The following is a 20,363-nucleotide window of genomic DNA, read 5'->3' on the forward strand; positions in this document are numbered from 1 at the left end:
CTTTGTACCTTCCTTTCTTCCAGCATCACACCTTGTCAAAGGTCTCAACTCCTTTTCGCTCCGCTCTCTAAGTTCTTGTTTCCCGAAGAGCTTGTCAAGGACTTGTCTGCGGCCCTGATTCAAAAGGACACTCATGATCTTGTGGCCTCTTCAGCTCGTAAGACTAAGGTTGCTCCCTCAGTCCCCAGGACTTATCGCACCCCAGTGGCTGATACTCCTGCTACGAGGTTTATTCCGCCCTTTCGTGGTAGAGCCCCCAGCCGAGGAAGCTTCCGTCCAGACTCTTCCAGGAGCAAGTCTAGGAAAGGTTCCAAGACTTCAAAAGGCAAACACTGACTCTCCTCCTCTCCAGACAGCAGTAGGAGCCAGACTCAAGATCTTCTGGCAAGCCTGGGAAAAGAGAGGTGCAGACGCCCAGTCTGTCAAGTGGCTGAGGGAGGGTTACAGGATACCATTCTGCCGCAAACCCCCTCTGACCACTTCTCCCATCAACCTCTCTCCCAACTACAAGGAAAAGGACAAGAGGCTAGCGTTGCACCAGGAGGTGTCGCTCCTGTTACAGAAGAAGGCAGTGGTTATAGTCCGGGACCATCAATCCCCGGGCTTCTACAACCGTCTCTTTCTGGTGGCCAAGAAGACAGGAGGTTGGAGACCGGTGCTGGACGTCAGCGCGCTCAATGCTTATGTCACCAAGCAGACGTTCACTATGGAGACGACGAAGTCGGTCCTAGCAGCGGTCAGGCAGGAGGACTGGATGGTCTCGTTGGATCTGAAAGATGCTTACTTTCACGTTCCTATTCATCCAGACTCCCAACCTTTCCTGAGATTCGTTTTTGGAAAGGTTGTGTACCAATTCCAAGCCCTGTGTTTTGGCCTAAGCACAGCTCCTATGGTGTTTACGCATCTGATGAGGAATATTGCAAAATTCCTCCACTTATCGGACATCAGAGCCTCCCTTTATTTAGACGACTGGCTGTTGAGAGCCTCCACGAGTCGTCGCTGTCTGGAGAGTCTCAACTGGACTTTGGACTTGATCAAGGAACTGGGTCTGTTAGTCAACTTAGAAAAGTCCCAGCTCATTCCCTCCCAATCCATTGTGTACCTGGGAATGGAGATTCGGAGTCAGGATTTTCGGGCTTTTCCATCGGCCCCAAGGATAAGCCAAGCCCTAGATTGCATCCTGAGCATGCTGAAGAGGAGCAGTTGCTCGGTGAGACAGTGGATGAGTCTCACAGGGACCCTTTCATCGTTAGCCCTGTTCATCGAGCTAGGGAGACTCCACCTCCGCCCTCTCCAATTCCATCTAGCAGCTCATTGGGACAAGGATTTGACGCTCGAAGCAGTCTCTATCCCGGTCACCAAAGAGATGAAGACCACTCTCTTGTGGTGGAAGACCAATCTCCTCCTCAGGGAGGGCCTATCGTTGGCGATTCAGACCCCCAATCTTCATCTCTTCTCGGATGCATCAGACTCGGGCTGGGGCGCGACCTTGAACGGACAGGAGTGCTCGGGAACGTGGAACAAGGAACAGGAAACGCTCCACATCAACTGCAAGGAGCTACTGGCAGTTCATTTGGCCCTATTGAACTTCAAGTCCCTCCTGCTAGGCAAGGTGGTGGAGGTGAACTCCGACAACACCACAGCCTTGGCTTACATCTCCAAGCAGGGAGGGACCCATTCGAGGAGCCTGTACGAGATAGCAAGGGACCTCCTCATTTGGTCAAGAAGTCTAAACCTCACCCTAGTTACGAGGTTCATTCAGGGCAACATGAACGTCTCAGCAGATCGCCTAAGCAGAAAAGATCAGGTCATCCCCACGGAATGGACCCTTCACAAGAGCGTGTGCAACAGACTTTGGACCTTGTGGGGTCAGCCGACAATAGATCTTTTTGCCACCTCCATGACCAAGAGGCTTCCTTTGTACTGTTCCCCAGTTCCAGACCCAGCAGCAGTTCACGTGGATGCTTTTCTGCTGAATTGGTCCCATCTCGACCTTTACGCATTCCCTCCGTTCAAGATCATAAACAAAGTCCTTCAGAAGTTCATCTCGCACGAAGGGACACGGCTGACGCTGGTTGCTCCCCTTTGGCCTGCAAGAGAATGGTTCACAGAGGTACTACAATGGCTGGTCGACATCCCCAGGACTCTCCCTCTAAGAGTGGACCTTCTACGTCAACCTCACGTAGACAAGTTGCACCCAAACCTCCACGCTCTTCGGCTGACTGCCTTCAGACTGTCGAAAGATTCGCTAGAGCTAGAGGCTTTTCGAAGGAGGCAGCCAGTGCGATTGCCAGAGCAAGGAGGGTATCCACTCGTAGAGTCTACCAATCCAAGTGGGAAATCTTCCGGAGCTGGTGTAGAGCCAATGCTGTTTCCTCTACCAATACCTCTGTAACCCAAATAGCTGACTTTCTATTACATCTAAGGAATGAGAGATCCCTTTCAGCTCCTACGATTAAAGGGTACAGGAGTATGTTGGCTTCAGTTCTCCGCCACAGAGGTTTGGACCTTTCTTCCAACAAGGACCTTCAAGACATCCTTAAGTCTTTTGAGACTTCTAAAGAACGTCGTTTACCCACTCCAGGCTGGAATCTAGACGTAGTCTTAAGGTTCCTTATGTCGCCTAGGTTCGAACCTCTCCAGTCAGCTTCCTTCAAGGACCTTACCCTCAAGACTCTTTTTCTCGTCTGTCTTGCAACAGCTAAAAGAGTCAGTGAGGTTCATGCCTTCAGCAAGAACATTGGGTTCACATCCGAATCTGCGACATGTTCTTTACAGCTCGGATTCTTAGCTAAGAATGAACTTCCTTCACGTCCTTGGCCTAGATCGTTTGAAATTCCTAGCCTTTCCAACATGGTAGGTAACGAGCTAGAAAGAGTTCTTTGCCCTGTCAGAGCTCTGAAATATTATCTTAATAGGTCAAAACCTATTCGAGGACAGTCAGAAGCCTTATGGTGTGCAATCAAGAAACCTTCGATGCCCATGTCCAAAAACGGGGTTTCGTATTATATAAGGCTTCTGATTAGAGAAGCCCATTCTCACTTGAAGGAGGAAGACCTTGCTTTGCTGAAGGTAAGGACCCACGAAGTGAGAGCCGTAGCCACTTCGATGGCCTTTAATAAAAACCGTTCTCTGCAGAGCATAATGGATGCAACTTATTGGAGGAGCAAGTCAGTGTTTGCATCATTTTATCTTAAAGATGTCCAGTCTCTTTACGAGAACTGCTACACCCTGGGACCATTCGTAGCAGCGAGTGCAGTAGTAGGTGAGGGCTCAGCCACTACATTCCCTTAATCCCATAACCTTTTTTAACCTTTCTCTTGAATGCTTTTATTGTTGTTTTTATGGTTGTTACGGTAGGCTAAGAAGCCTTCCGCATCCTTTTGATTTGGCGGGTGGTCAATTCATTCTTGAGAAGCGCCTGGGTTAGAGGTTGTGTAGAGGTCCTTTAGTAGGGGTTGCAGCCCTATATACTTTAGCACCTTAGAGTTGATTCAGCCTCCTAAGAGGAACGCTGCGCTCAGTAAGGAAGACGAACTTAATAAAGGCAGAGTAACGGTTCAAGTCGACTTCCTTACCAGGTACTTATTATTTCATTGTTATTTTGAGATAACTGATTATATGAAATACGGGATACTTAGCTATCCTTTAGTCATGTACACTGGTTTTCACCCACCCCCCTGGGTGTGAATCAGCTACATGATTATCGGGTAAGTTTAATATTGAAAAATGTTATTTTTATTAGTAAAATAAATTTTTGAATATACTTACCCGATAATCATGATTTAATTGACCCTCCCTTCCTCCCCATAGAGAACCAGTGGACCGAGGAAAAATTGAGGAGGTGTCAACAAGAAGTACTGTAGTACCTGGCCACAGGTGGCGCTGGTGAGTACACCCCCTTCTAGTATAGTGATAGCTGGCGTATCCCTCCCGTAGAATTCTGTCGGGCAACGGAGTTGACAGCTACATGATTATCGGGTAAGTATATTCAAAAATTTATTTTACTAATAAAAATAACATTTTTCAATCTCGCATATTCTCTGCTAAATCTTGCAAACCCATGAAATATGAGTAAGTGTAGATTCTGATAGAAACAGCGAGTCACAGCTTCTTGCCTTGTCTGTACTCTACTGAGATCTTACATGGCACAGTACAGTGAACCCTCGCTACTTCGCGGTTCGACCATCGCGGATTTTTTCCATAACCCATATATATACAGTAATATATATATATATATATATATATATATATATATATATATATATATATATATATATATATATGCATGTATTTATGTATATATGTAGGTATGTATATATGTAGGTATGTATATATATATATATATATATATATATATAATATATATATATATATATATATATATATATATATATATATATATATATATATATATATATATATATATATATATATATATATATATATATATATATATATATACACACACACACATATATATATATATCTAAAGTAGGAAGATGTGATGTAGTTCTAAGGGAAAAGTATGGGAAATATGTCTGGGTAATAAGCAAAGCTCTACCTCCAGTTTGTTTCTTCATTATGATCAGAGATAAATGTAAACAAAACATTGGTTGCCATTTTTTATCGTGCTTTTTAGCGTGTTTAGGAAACGCATGATATAAAATCGCCTTTAATATTTGTGCCTGTTTTAGTTTAGGGTACTGTAGTACATGCATTAAGTGTTCTGTACATTAAAGGGTAGTTTGTTAACAGTACTACGTACAAGGGAAGGTTTTAAAAGTCTGAATATACATGTTGAATAAATAGGTAAATGTGGTGTCACTACTTCGCGGATTTTCACCTATCGCGGCCGCGTCTGGAACCTATCTACCGCGATAAACGAGGGTTCACTGTATTGGCTGACATTTGGGAGTCAATCACTGAGAGCATGGAGATTTGTATCCTGGGAGCTAATTGTTCATGGAGCACTTCATCACCTCGCAGCTTTTTGCCTTGCAGCTTTTTCCGAATGCGCATCAGTTGTGTTCACGTCGCATTACAGTAACTTGCGTTCTTGGGGTTAGTGAAGTTTTATTGTGTTTTTAATTTTATTTCAAGATTTAACATGCAGCCCAAATGCCCTGCTCCTTTTAAGGCTTATAGTAGTGAGCTTTTGTGTCAGAGGAAGATGCTGATCATTCTTGAAAAGGTGAAACTTCGCGACATGTTGAAAGAAGGCAGATGTTTTGCTGTGGTTGGACGGCATTATAACCGAGTCAACCATTCCTTTCATTAAGAAAGATTAGAAGAATATCAGGAAGACTGCATTAAGGACTTTAAACTGAGCAGCAAAGAGAGTGGTTACTCCCCGCATTAAAATGGTAGTGAGGATGGAATCTGCTTTAGGAGTATGGATTGCAGATTTAAAAAAAAAAAAAAAAAAAATGTTTGAACACTAACATGATCTGCACCAAGGCGAAGACCCTGTATGATCACAATCCACCTGATGACGATGATACAGTAATAATAATGATAAAGAAGAGGACATCGACAACCCACAATTAGGAACATCCAGTGATTTCCCGAAGAAAAAATGTTCGTTCAATGCGAGTAAGATCTGGTTAGAAAAGTTCCAAAAAAGATTTGGTCTACGTGGTGTCTCGCTGTGTGGCGATGCTGCCTCTACAGATGCAGCTGCCTCTGCAGATACAGCTGCCTCTGCAGATACAGCTTCAACAAATCGATACGTTAAAGAGGAGTTCCCTCGGCTTATCGAGGAAGGCGGCTATCTTCCCGAACAAGTTCTTAATATGAACGAGACGGGGTTGTTTTGGAAGAGGATGCCGTTTTGCGCATTCTTGTTCAAAGACGAGGTAAAAAGGCAAGGCTTCTTGACATACAAAGACCGTCTGACGCTCATCATGTGTGGGAATGCTGTGGCTAAGGAATTGCAACAAGGGTCGCAAGATTGGGACGATGACATGGTTCGATCTGTTAACTTTTCCAATCTGATTGATAGGGGCATGTCTAACTACAAGTCCATTTTGGCCAAGACGAAAAAACGGTGGCAGCAAGTCCCCATTACCCTGTTAGCTATGCCTTCATATTCAGACAAACTGAGCAGGAAGCTTGGGATTGTTGGATTCGAGTGGTCTTTGAACCTCTGGATAGCAACGATGATGATGACTTTGTGGGATTCACCAGCAATAGGCCTGTTTACGACGTCCCTCAGCCGGAAAGTTCATGTGCATTGTTCCCCAATGCCAGACCTGGAGTCAGCATTCAAGGATGCCTTCCAAGATCCGTGGGACAATCTGGATATCTACAAATTTCATTCATTCTGCCTGATGGGGAAAATTCTGAACAGCTCCGGTTGGCTCGCAATTCAAGCATGACTCTTAATAGCCCCGCTAAGGCCACATGTAAGGTTGTACCCGGAACTCCTTCTGTTGCTGAGGGAGGTTACGAGGAAGCTGCGTCCCTTTTTCGACCTGCTACAGCAACCACGTGTCTGGATATTCCACAACACATGGGGTCCTTACAACTTCACACTTGGAGGTTATCCAGCACCTCCTCACTCAGAGGATTTTTGTGAAGAGTAGCGAAACAGAAGTCTGGATACCTCTGGTCATCATCGTCGGTGTACTAAGCAAAATGGGCCATTTTCTATGGTTGGTAGAGCGTAAGGAGTCTCTCCCCTCGGAATCACTATAACTCTTATAGCTGAAGTTTATTTCATCTGTAGGAGGAAAAACTTTTCTCAGTATCAGCAGTGAAAGGAGATTGCTTGGCCTTGAGTCAAGTCTTTATGCTGAAAGGAGTTGATTATTATTATTATTATTATTACTATCCAAGCTACAACCCTAGTTGGAAAAGCAAGATGCTATAAGCCCAGGGGCTCCAACAGCGAAAAAAAGCCCAGTGAGGAAAGGAAATAAGGAAATAAATAAATGAAGAGAACAAATTAACAATAAATCATTCTAAAATAAGTAACGTCAAAACAGACATGTCATATGTAAACTATTAACAACAACAAAAACAAATATGTCATAAATAAACTATAAAAAGACTCATGTCCGCCTGGTCAACAAAAAAGCATTTGCTCCAACTTTGAACTTTTGAAGTTCTACTGATTCAACCACCCGATTAGGAAGATCATTCCACAACTTGGTCACAGCTGGAATAAAACTTCTAGAGTACTGCGTAGTATTGAGCCTCGTGATGGAGAAGGCCTGGCTATTAGAATTAACTGCCTGCCTAGTATTACGAACAGGATAGAATTGTCCTGGGAGATCTGAATGTAAAGGATGGTCAGAGTTATGAAAAATCTTATGCAACATATATAATGAACTAATTGAACGATGGTGCCAGAGATTAAAATCTAGATCAGGAATAAGAAATTTAATAGACCGTAAGTTTCTGTCCAACAAATTAAGATGAGAATCAGCAGCTGAACATCAGACAGGAGAACAATACTCAAAACAAGGTAGAATGAAAGAATTAAAACACTTCTTCAGATTAGATTGATCGCCGAAAATCTTGAAAGACTTTCTCAATAAGCCTAGTTTTTGTGCAACTGAAGAAGACACAGACCTTATATGTTTCTTAAAAGTAAATTTACTGTCGAGAATCACACCTAAAATTTTGAAAGAGTCATACATATTTAAAGAAACATTATCAATACTGAGATCCGGATGTTGAGGAGCCACTGTCCTTGACCTACTTACAATCATACTTTGAGTTTTGTTAGGATTCAACTTCATACCCCATAATTTGCAACATGCACTAATTCTAGCTAAATCTCTATAAAGGGATTCACCAACCCTAGATCTACATTCAGGGGATGGAATTGATGCAAAGAGAGTAGCATCATCTGCATATGCAACAAGCTTGTTTTCTAGGCCAAACCACATGTCATGTGTATATAGTATGAAAAGTAATGGGCCAAGAACACTACCCTGTGGAACACCGGATATCACATTCCTACAATCACTATGGTGCCCATCAACAACAACTCTTTGAGATCTATTACTTAAAAAATCAATAATAATGCTAAGAAACGACCCACCCACTTCCAACTGTTTCAGTTTGAAAACAAGGGCCTCATGATTAACACGGTCAAAGGCAGCACTAAAATCAAGGCCAGTCATACGAACTTCCCGACCACAATCAAGGGATTTCTGTACAGCATTGGAGATTGTAAGAAGGGCATCACATGCTCCAAGGCCTTTACGAAAACCAAATTGCAAACTAGGGAGTAGATGATTACCTTCAGCAAACCTATTAAGACGTTTTGCCAGAAGGCGGTAATCAGTGGGACTTGAGCTACCACGAACACATTTACATAGAGGAGTAACATTACCAATTCTCCAACTAGTGCTAAAAGCTCCTCTTCTTGCTAACTTGCGCAAAATAACAGATAACTTTGGAGCTAAGAAATCTGCTGTCTTTATAAAAAACAAAGGAAAAATACCATTTGGGTCTACACCTCCATAAGCATCAAGGTCCACCAACAGAGCTTTAATCTCACGAGATCGAAAAGCTAAACTAGTTAGTTTAGCCTCAGGAAAACAGGAAGAGCTTTTGGTGCTTATACTGTACAAGTTTTGAACAGGCCTGCCTTGTGTCGGAAGTGAGACTTCCTCCCTGGAATGTAATAAAAATAATTTGTTCCCTGAAAGGAGGAGCACTGTACGAGCCACTGAAGTTGGCTATTGACTGAAACCTCATGTTGAAAACGGTCTTTCTGCCCACTTAGCCTTCGCTAAGAGGGTTAGCGAGCTCCATGATCTATCCTATGACATCACTCATTGAAGGAGTTACAGGCAGGTCTCATTCTCCTTCATCCCTGAGTTTATTGCCGAAACAAAATATGGCATTTCCTGATTATAGGTTCACATCCTTTTACATTTTGAGTCGTAAGGAAGTAACCAATGATCCTGATCGGCTACTGTTGTGTCCTGTGAGGGCATTAAAATGCTATTTTGAGTGCACAGGTAGACCTCGTGTCTGTTTAAGACTTCTTTCTGTTAGCACTGAAAGTAACCAAGAATACCATCTATGCATGGATCAGAGAAGTCATTGGCCGGGCGGTCAATCCTTCTTCCTCCCATAGAGGGACACGACCCAGAGCTCAGGATGTTGGGCGTAAGCACGTCCATGGCATTTAGGAGGAACCTTTCAGTGATGCAGGTTTTATAAGTAGGTGTCTGGAAATGCCAGACTACCTTTACAGCCCACAATCTTCAGAACTTTACCCACAGGTCTGTAGACACTTTCTCTCTGTGGCCAGTCTTAGCTGCTCAGCAAGTAGTTTAGCACAGGATCATCAGCAGCTGATCAAGGACAGAGGTTACATATCAGTCCAGGGTGAATGTTAAAATGACTGGCCATTTCTTTTCTTCACTTTCCTCTCTCTTGGGGCAGAGCATCGGACACCCTGTCAGCTGGATTCCATTAGTCTGTAGGTAATCTCGTAGCTGTTTTATAATTTTTTGTAATAAAAGTGTCATTCCCAAATTCCTTACGAGGGGGAGTGTGATTTGTCTGGGTAACCCATTTTATTGTGTGTATTGGAAACCTGTTGCTTATCGCTGCCTGAGACAGTTGTCATGGTAGTGTTCTTACGCTCGCTCTCCGCTAGTGTACAGGCTCTTGACCAACTGGTATTAACAAACCACTGGTTAATGAGGTGTAAGGATTCTTACTCCACATGTTGTCATGTTAGAGTGCAATAATCCCCGGTAAAAATTTCAACCAGTTGCAAAGGGGGACTTCTGCCCTTCTGAGGATGTAACTTCTGTGTTAAAAAGAAGGTTTATATTTGTGTAGGAACAAGTGACAAATTTGGAAGTTATTTGTATTTTTCCTAACAAACAAACCTGAGTACTTTACATAAATTTACCTTCCAATGCCCTAGCCCTGTAAGTGCACGTGGTTTGTCGGTGAGTGAGCGGTGGCCCGTGCTTCCCCACTGCCAATTGGTAACAACCAGTCTGTTGTTGACATCATTAAAAGTTTGAAGTAAGCATGTTCCAGCTTCACGGATATTGTACTTCTATGTAAATAACTCAAATTTGTATAGTTCGGAAAAATACAAATTATTTCCACATTTATGTTAAATTTTATTCTATGAGTAGTGAAGATTATTTTATGATTTGAACAAATTAATTATACAGTACTATTACTAATATTCATTATCAATGATTAACTTATATTAAAAAGAATATTTTGGAAATAGCGACAATAAATTTCTTAAAGATACAAAAAAGAATTGTTTAAACTCGGTTTGTCAGGCAATAGTAGCATCTCTAGCATGTGGTAATGTGAAAGGCCTGTGTTACTACGATGAATTTGTTAATATGAATCACTGCATCAATTTAACTAAACCAGTTTGAAATAACTATGGTCAAAGTAATTACTGAAAGCAGCATTTATAACTATAATAACTTGTACACATGCGGTCAATATTTTATAGAATAGAAAAAGATATTTGGAAATACAGTATGCACTTACGAGAGATAGCACTATCGGGATTTGGGATATGTCACCTTCCAAGCTTTTGTTACGTTACCTAGTTTCGCTAAGTGTACTCTGTAGATGTATTTTACAGCACCAATAATGGAGTTAGCCTTTGGTAGTTTTTTAAGCCTTCATTATTTAAATTTCCATTTTATTTTGTCTTGTCTCAGCCTACTGTACCTGTATAGCCATTTTTATCTTGATGTTATGATAGAGAATTGAATCAGCCACGACTATAGTACACCAAGACCTTACATATATCTATGTACATATAAATATTGTTGTTGTGAATGAATTCTAAATTAGTTAAATTAATTAGGTTTAGTTTTTACTTTGAATTTTAGGAGAAATATTTTGTGGTTGTGGGGGAGGTTTAAGCCTCATCTTATACAATAATGTAGTTCAATTAAGAAAAATAAAGCAATAACAAAGTACAGTACATGTGTAGTATTAGCAATTCAACATTCTTAAAACCTCAACCTTAATTTTTATTGTAATTAGCTGATTTTAATAATTTCATAGTTATTGCCAGATTATTGATGGACTTTTATTTAAAATGAATCATTTCCACAAATCGTAACTTTGGAAAAGTAAAATGACGTTGCAGTAATTTAAAGATGCCAATTCACTCAAGAATAAGAATTAAAAAATTTTCCCTCTTGCTGCCATGTACCGCCACGTATAAAAAGTGCTCAGTAACTACAATAATTATAACTTATTTCAGATCCTTTTTGTTATGCTCTTGTTTCAGGGACTTAGGAAAATGTTTATTTACAGTTCATAGTGTTGGAAGTGTATTGTAGTCTTTACGTTTCAATGTTACAAGTGTAGTCTGCGTGGTTGCTTACCCAGGTATTGTCTATGCAGATGAATAGGTAGTATTTGAACACGGTGTGTTCTATACCACGACAAGTTATTTTGCATAGGAAATGCATCTGTCTTATCTTGTCTGATCCGATATTAAAATTGGAAAATCATTTCAAATCATAGTACATGGCAGTGCACCTATACCAAGTTTCCAAATCCTGACCATAACTTTCTGTCTTGAGGTGAAGGGAAAGAGATGGATATTTTTTTAAAAGAATTTACATCTTTATCATAAAATAAAAACTGAGGAAAACACTCTTTAATTGCTTTAATAGTAGTAACTTACTTTCTCAAATGTTTAAATTTTTTTCATAGGTAAATAAAACTAACCTACAGTATGAATATTAGCCATCAAAATGGTGTAAAACTACACATGCTCGGCTCAGCTCGTGCTCAACGGTATGGTATATGAGTATTCTTGCTCATACTCTTTTTTTTCAATTCTAGTGCCCAGGTATGCAAATTTTTCAATTCTAGTGCCCAGGTGTGCAAATTTTAGTAAAACACTTGAGTAGAAAAATTTATTTTATTTTTAATACATATTAAACAATAAACTGGTGATTTTCTCAACCATCAAAATATATAAAGTTTTGAACCAGTTTAGGAATGCACATACCTGACTAAACAATCACAGCCTTTTATACATACAAAATAGCACACAAGAGGGTTAATAAAATGATAGTAATTACATAATGTTCACTACCTTCTACTCTGTACATATTATCAACTCACCCAGAGAGCCTAAAATTTGTCATTTTTAGTTACTCCATGTTAGGGACATTTTGAAACATGGCTTCAACAAATTTATAACATGCTGCAATTGACTTTATGTAATATCCAAAAATATGTTAGGTTGTACAATGTAACTTACAAACTTCTGTCATTTGTAAAGTAAGCTTTAACAGTGATTGTACTTTATTACCAATTGATGGTTATTGATATATTTATTTATACCAATTCAATCTGTTTAATTCAATGAAACACTGGATAGAAAGTAATTAAATTTTGACAGACAAGACCGTAGGTTTCAAGGACTTGATAGTTTTAACATTCCTTTAAAGAGGTAATTTGGCATTTATAAACAGATTACTCTAATGGCATAAAGATAGAAATAAAAATGCAAGACATGATTCTGAAATGCACATTAAAATTATAAGTGACTGATACAGGGTAAAGTAACATTTCTTCCTAAGAATGAAAATCCTTGAAAAAAATGTTAAAAGGACAAAGCATTGGGAAGGACTTTGCACCCAGAAACTCATAAATGTCTATTTTTTAACAGGTTGAGGACCTTGAGGATTCAAAACTGACGCAGCCTAACTATACAGGGGATTACAAGAACAGACTAGTCAGAGTGAATAGCTAAAGGAGAGAAGTCACTGGATGGAAATAATACATCATCCTGCCATCACTGGAATCTGAGTGAGTTGAGGCATGTCCAGATAAGCATCCGTACCTATTCTTTGGGACAGAAGATGACCAAGTAGCAAAATGTCTCTTGACAGTGTAAAGCAAATTCGCCCAGTGATTTGAGACAAGGATTGGAGCTACAATGCAGCCAGAAGCAAGGTAAAATTTACTGTCATAGAAAGACTTCCCTTTCCTTAATTCATGCTGATGGAACGTTAGGTTAGTACTGTATATAAACTGCATTGCATAGCAGCATTGAAGGCTTTATTACTGGGGGAAGTAGGGAATATGTTGCTTCTGTTACAACAGATGATGTTGAAAGGAAAATGGACACCTTATGAAATCTGCATAGTAATGGATTCAAAATAATTGCTTGCAAAGAAGTCGGGAGCTAATGGTGAGGATACCTATATTCTTAAATTGTGTTTTCAAGATATGCTATCCTCACTTTAAATCACCTTCAATCATCTAAACATTATTGGGCTAATCCATATTCTTAAACAAGAGTTGATCTTACTCGAATACAAATGTTAGTCCTTTAAAAGGAATTTGATTCAAGAGAGGCTGGAACAAAGCAGTGACTGGTAAATACAGGCCAGTGGCAGGGAAGCTTTGCCCCAATTGCCGGTACAGTATGCTAAACGGTCTCTTTGATTCCTGCTGCAGAACAGACATGCTATCGGCTCCTTTTGGAGTTTTGCTTTGTAAAAGCTTTTCTTTCTCAGTGTGTGTATACTTGTCCATTCCTGGGAGTGAGTAGCATTGAAGTAGAGATCCTTATTCTTTGTGCAGGATGCACGTATCACTTGGATTCCCTGTCGGGAGGATTGTAGGTAGTGGTCACCCTTCCAATGTCAAGAGGCGGAAGGAGGCTATACGGGCGACTTCTCTCCCTCAAAGTTGAAGAAATTGGCTAGTCCTCTTACCTCAACCCACTGTACTCTACCATCTGACCCTTCCCCATTGGGAGATAAGACTGGGAGGAGTGGTGACAAATTAACTTTTGGACAAGTCTCGAGGCCAGGAGACTACTCCCTCAAGAGTAGTCTTCTAAAATTCCAGATCTTGTTCTAGTTGACGACACTGTGCTATGCCTTTGGATTTCGCTGAGATTAGAGAGAAGTTAGCCTTAAAATTTAATCCCTCTCGGGGGAATAATGCTTCATTATCTTAAACCTTGACATTGAGCCTGAACCCAAGCTGTCAGCTGAGGTTATGGTCTGACTTCCCCGATTGACCAACCCTCTACGAGTATCGGGAGAAACAAGATCTTCTCAAAAGAAATACCGTAGTTCTACTACATAAGGCGAGTGCGCTCAATCTCTCATATCTACAGAGCGGCGTACGCCCTCCCTGAAATGAAAAGGGTAAAGCTTTGGAAGGATCCTTGGCCAAAAATCACCCCAAATATGCAAGCAGTCATATAAATGTCACGAGAATGCTATCCCATTTCAGGTACGTGTCCATTCCTTTATGTAGATCCCTGCTATATTTCTTTACAGTACCATCACTGGAAATGTCCAATATATTGTACTTTTCCTGATTTAAGAGTATTTTTTTTTTACTGTCTCTATGGCTGTCATTCTGTACTTGGTTATTTCTTCTAGATCAAGAACAAGCATGTTTGAATATTAGCTAATCTTTAAGTTTCAGCTGTCTTCTAGCTGCTCAGTATCCAGGTATCCGATATCATCAAAATTATCTTAGATGTGGAAATCATCTCACACAAACCATCCTCTGTTGTTGATGATTACGAGTACATGATAATTAATTTTGTTTCCAGCAAGATGCACTACAGTACATGTAATTTAAGATATGTACTGTACTATATGTTTCAAATTTCATTTAATTCTTGTGCTGTCTTGCTCCGGTCATGTGAGGAAGGGCAATTCTTTTCCAAGATATTCTTCACTTTTATTCTGATCTTTGCTAGAGGGAAATGGCGACTATAATCTTCTATTCAACTTATGCCCTTACCCCATGGCTGGCTTTGTCTGACCAGTTGAGAAATGGAGGTCTTCAAATTGTGGTTATCAATGGTTAAATCATAACTGCAAATCCACAGTGTTGTTCACAATTCTTATGCCATATACATGTATAACTGGGTTCTTAAGTTAACTGAATACCTCTTGTCCATAACCCCCCAAAAAAGATGACTCGGCCCCTCCTGACTTCAATGGAGCTGAGAGCCCTTAAGTTTTACTGCCCAAAACAGGAGCTACTACTCTTAAGAATGTTTAAATATACTTAGGGGTTTTCAGTAGTGTCAAGAGATCTTAATAGATCCCGTTTACAGCGTTATTTAAAGAGTGGGTGGACTGCTACCTGTGATTTTATCTCTTTTAAAAGATGGATGGGTCCTATGCAATAAGGTCTTCTACTGATAATTTGTCCATCTCAACCTTTTTATTTCCTCCCTGGATTGTTTCCTTTCACCAAATACTTGCTTGTCTCTGGGCTTAAGCCAGTGACATAAGACTCTCAGTTCACTGGACTGCCATACTATTTGTAATAGTCCAGAACAGTACTGTACAATTATATTTGTCATAATATTACTATGTGTTATGGTCTGCCTTCTATGAAACTCATCTTGGCATATCTGAAACTTAGTATGCAATGGGAGGATTGATTCAGGAGGAATGACAATTTGAGCTTGCCCCCTTGTAAAAAACTAAGGCTATTTATAAATCCAGTACAAAAAGTAGCAATTTCAGTCAACCTAACAGCAAAAATTTAAATATCAATGTGGTTACTTTTAGGAATAAAACATGAAAAACAAGTTACTTGAGTGTATGAATATAGAAAAAAAAATTAGGCTATTTATCTTGATTACTGTATACTAGACTTGGTATTCTATTACCTTATCACTTACTTCATCATCTAGTGGAGAATTAACATGATGGGATATTTGCCATCCTGTTTGGCAGAAGTCACTTCTGGTATTCCAAACTATGAGTGGAACACTATGAATCTAAAGTACTTAATAATTTATCACTAATGTACAGACATTCCCTTGGTAAACAACAAAAATCTACAATCTTAAAAATGCACACAAATGATATTTTAAACATAACATACACCAGTAACTGAAAACATACAAAGCCCATTTGAGTAAAACAACTGAATGATAAACTAATCATCTCTACAAAGAAGTCTGAAATATACAAATGCCGATATCACAAAATGAAAACGTTCATCAATACAGCCACATTTACAAGCTATAACAAACTAATAAAATTAATCCTTGCTTAATGTAATTGCAAAATATTTAACAAAATCCTATAAATTAACTTTCATATATACTGTACTAAATAAGTTTCTATTAATATAACAGGATTAATTATATACTAATTTGAGAATATACAAAACACTTTTATTAAAAATATAAGAGAATGGCTCCATGTGGAAACAAATTGCAACATTTATTCCCCCATGGAAATTTGTAATTTAATCAAATTGCTTTTGAACACCATGTTTTTTTAAGAATATCCTGTCATAAACCCTAGTCCACTGTAAGTAAAGTAAAAACCACGTTGTTTGTAATTCAGCTATCATAGGAGTCTGTACAAGAGATATCCCAACATAACTACAACAAAAATGCAAAACTTTTCGGAAGACAAACTCACAACAGAAATTAAAACTTACAATTCAATGAACAACAGAATTAAAACTTACAAATTCAATGAAAAACAGTATAAGTATAGAACTGACCTGTTAAACAAACAGTAACTGTTAAACATCTAACTGTTGAAAGTGTTACTTGCAATATGAAAAAAACTATGTACAGTATGCCATCCTTTCTTTCATCCTTGATATATTTGTGTCATTTCAGGTCTGCATTTGTTGTGTGAGAGCATAAATCTGCTGGGTCAGAATAGAATTTCTATGCCGCAAAACCTGTAGGAGATCCGCCTGACGCTCAAGAACCCATTCAAGATTGCTTGGTCCTCTGTAAAAGAATAAAAACATGACGAAAATATTTGAGATTTCAAAATAATATTCAGTTAAACTAGAATATAAAGTTAATTAGTGGTACTGTACTTAACTAATTTTTGCAAATATGGTCATTTTTTTTTAACACTTAATGTACAATACTTTCAATTGTTTTACAAAGCCAATAATTTCTAGTACACACCCGCAATAATTTGTAACCATAAATTTTTAAAGTAAATTGTATTTGTTCCTAAATCAATAAAAACCATCATCATTTACTACAGAAGAATGATAACAGCGAAGCTGGAACAAGGCAATAGAAACTTAAAGAGGTGTAAAAAATATCACAGGGAATTACCGATCTGCTGCTATTCACTTTAATGTCACCAATCTGCACCTATTCACTTCAATTTCAGCCATTGGAGAGTGCAGACATCTCATGTCTCTGAACTTTGGCAGAAATGTATTTAAACTTTAATATTTTTCCTTTTTCTAGTACGTTTGAGTGTGATTGTTGTCATCATGCTGGTTTTGCCGACATGCCTGGGAACACCGCCATAGACCTGTAATTTCATGAGCGGTATTGATGTGAATTCTCATTCGGTTTCCCAGTCCTGCAGAGATCAGTTATGGCCCTCAGAATGTAATAAGTGTAAGGAATGACCATCCTCCCAGGGAGTAAAGTTGCCAGAATGAAATATAATGGTGAACCTTTGCAATATTTAACGCGGTGTCGTTTCAAGTTATATGCCCTTTTTTTCTTTGAAACAAGGCAGGATGAAGACGAAGAAGCCAAGAGGAACTTTTGAGGTTGCCCTCAAAGTCGAAGGCCAGATGTACTACTACTTCCCCTGTGATTTTCCTTTCTGACCCCTGGGGGCCACTTGAGTAAGAGTCAACCCTTGGGCAAGCTCAGAGACAGGGATGTGTTGCCAGCTCTTAGTAATCCTCTGGGTGAGGCCCCTCTTTTTCAGTAGGTGGAGGTGCTGCGACATTAGTGGCAGTCTCGGGATCCAGGGCTCCCCATCAGAGAATAACCTTCAAAGTTTCCTAATTTTAAGACGTCCAGAGGGATCTCTTCAGGAGCAGTTGGCTGTCGTTCCCCCACCTGCAGACGGCACTGTAGAAGAGGAGCTTCAACCTAACCTCTCCAACTTCTGAGAAGGCTTATCAAGGACAGTAGCTTGTAGCTTGTCAATCTTCTGCTTCCTGTCGGTAATCCAGCCTCCTTGCATATCTTTCTTTGCAAAGGTTGATAGCAAACCGTCTCACAAACAATCACCATCTCTAGGGTCTCCTAACTTCTCCAGTCCTTCGGTAAGTGTGTCACCATTACACTCCAGGTGCAGAGAGCACTCTCATGGTTACACTTCTAGGCAGAAGGCGTCAAGTTCTTCTCGCATAAGACGCAAGAATCCCAGCTTGCCGTCGACTCAGCACCTTTCTTCAACTTCTCACCGTTGATTGAGGCGCTTGAGTTCTTTGTCCAGCCATGCTTTGCCATCACTTTCATCAGAGCTTTGCCATCATAATCCACAAAACGCTTCGTGTTGCAAGGAAGCCTCTCCATCGCAATCCAGCTACGCCCCGCATTTCAGTCTTGCTTTGCTCATGCATTCTTATTGCTCTTCACCTCCATGCTCCAGCAATAGATCTTCTACAGGATGCTCCAGTCGGCACTCTCCTTCACGCTCCAGACATTTTTCTCCACGTTCCGCTAAGCGTTCAGGCTGCTCATATCGCCATCAGAATTCATCATACTTTGATGAGGAGAAGCCTCATCCTTCAAAGTGGTATGACTAGTCGAGTAGAGCACGTTCCGTCAAGATTGAAAGACAAGTAGACACACTCCAAAAATCCCCAAGCACATTACCTGCATAAAGTGGTAGGGGATATGTTGCTATCTAACCCTTCCTCCCCGTCTCTCCATCAGAAGAAGGGAGAGGGTGGTTCCTGTTCTTATGGTCCTTACAAGCACTCGCCCGCACAAAGGATTAGGGCTTCTCGGGACCCCTCACCTTCAAAGTTTGGGTCATAGTCCTGTTCTAAGCAGGACAATTTAATGTCCCCAATCCTTATAATCAACATTAGTTTAAAGCAAAGGGACAGGAGGAGAGTTCACGAGACTCCTCCCATAGGATATAGAACACATGGTTTTTTCTGTTCTCTCTCTCTCCCTCCACAAAAGATCTTTTTTGTGGACAACTCTAGGATGCCTCTGATAGAGTATGATCGACCCAAACCAGCAACTTCCTCTTTGAAGATTTTGAACAAAAGGGATCCCTGTCTCCGTCATCTTGAGACTAAGATGGGACTAAAGACAGAGAAGAAGCAGGTTCCACCAGTTGACCCCACAAAACATCTTCAGATTGTGAGACACACGGATCAGGCGAGTAAGATTTCATCTTCAGTATCGGCCTCGTGCCAAATCCTAGAGGACGTTCCATTCCTTCGCAACACGCACAAAACGACGATTTCGAGGACTCGGTTGGGATTGATCCTCAATCTGTAGACCCCAAGTTTGAAGACTGAGAATCTGAATCTACTTTCTTCAAAGTGTTGAGGAAAATCCGTGGAGTGAACGGCCTTAGAAGAAGAATTTGGACCTCCATCAAAGGGCTGGAGGACATGCACTGACCTTCAGTACCGTATTCCTTCTAATGCAAAACATCAACTAGAACTTCCTTGGTCTACCTTAGCCAAGGAGGTTTTGGAGAAGGTTGAGGCCCAGGCAACGGGAGAAAAGGACTCCTAAATCCAGCAAGTCATCTGGTCTCATACCTATTCCACTGTCTAAGCAGAAAAGGTATTATAGAATCTTTGGGGCACTACCATCACCACTTCCAATTGATCCCAAGCTTGCTGTCATCACTCCATGCTGTACTTCAGACAGGCTTTTGTCAGTCGCGGTGTTACTCTCCTAGGCAGATGCATCTGCGATGAAAGACAAGGCCATAAACACCCTTTAGGCCACCCTCTGGATTGACCACTGATCTGGTACAGTCGGTTATCTCGCAGATATGGATAACTTATCCAACCGACAAAGAAGCAGGCGTTAAAGGATGTTGTGTTAATGGGTGCTAAGGCGGTTGAGTACCTGATGTATCACGTAGCTAACCACGGGGCGAACTGGATACTGAAAAAACGCCGTGAAAACGTTACTGTACTTTGAGGATGCACGAGCGCATTAGACTCAAGGAAAAAGCTGGATCTGTGGAGTACCTCTCTGAAGAAGCTGGACCTATGGAATACCTCTCTGAAGACCTCGTCGCCATTTACAACTGAGGACAAGGCAACTAGGAAGGAAGACTGGAGGAAGTAGATGCATGACTTGTTGATACAAAACCTTGTGGTCTTTCAGGCACCCCAGGTACCTTCTACATCCAGGTGGCCCAAGTCATTGGTACAGTCCATTCAGCCCAAGAAGAGTGGTCTACAATCAAACCTCATCCTCAAGAAGCCCTCCCAGGTACTCTTCTCTCGTCAGTTCCAGAGACGTAGCAGAGGTAGGGATAAGGCCAGAGGAAAGCACATACGCTAAATGAATATCCCTCCCGTATTACCACCCGGGGGGTTGCCTATAAAGGAATTGGAGGATGTGGTGGTTCCACACAACGAAGGACTGGACTATCCATTCATAAGCTCTC

At 40.5% G+C, this 20,363-nt stretch overlaps 1 protein-coding gene across 1 annotated transcript in view; it reads right to left on the reverse strand.

The window, feature by feature from the left end:
• Positions 1–11,885: 11,885 nt before the first annotated feature.
• The window catches only part of LOC137656814 (transmembrane protein 192-like), a 45,816-nt gene continuing 37,338 nt past the window's right edge, over positions 11,886–20,363 (reverse strand). Inside the window, exon 7 of the mRNA XM_068391124.1 lies at positions 11,886–16,732. Coding sequence (XP_068247225.1) covers positions 16,612–16,732 — 121 coding nt within the window. The 3' untranslated portion in view covers positions 11,886–16,611. The remainder of the gene's footprint in view (positions 16,733–20,363) is intronic.

The sequence above is a fragment of the Palaemon carinicauda genome, chromosome 17 (assembly GCF_036898095.1).
Source record: "Palaemon carinicauda isolate YSFRI2023 chromosome 17, ASM3689809v2, whole genome shotgun sequence".
Classification (NCBI taxonomy): Eukaryota; Metazoa; Arthropoda; class Malacostraca; order Decapoda; family Palaemonidae; genus Palaemon; species Palaemon carinicauda.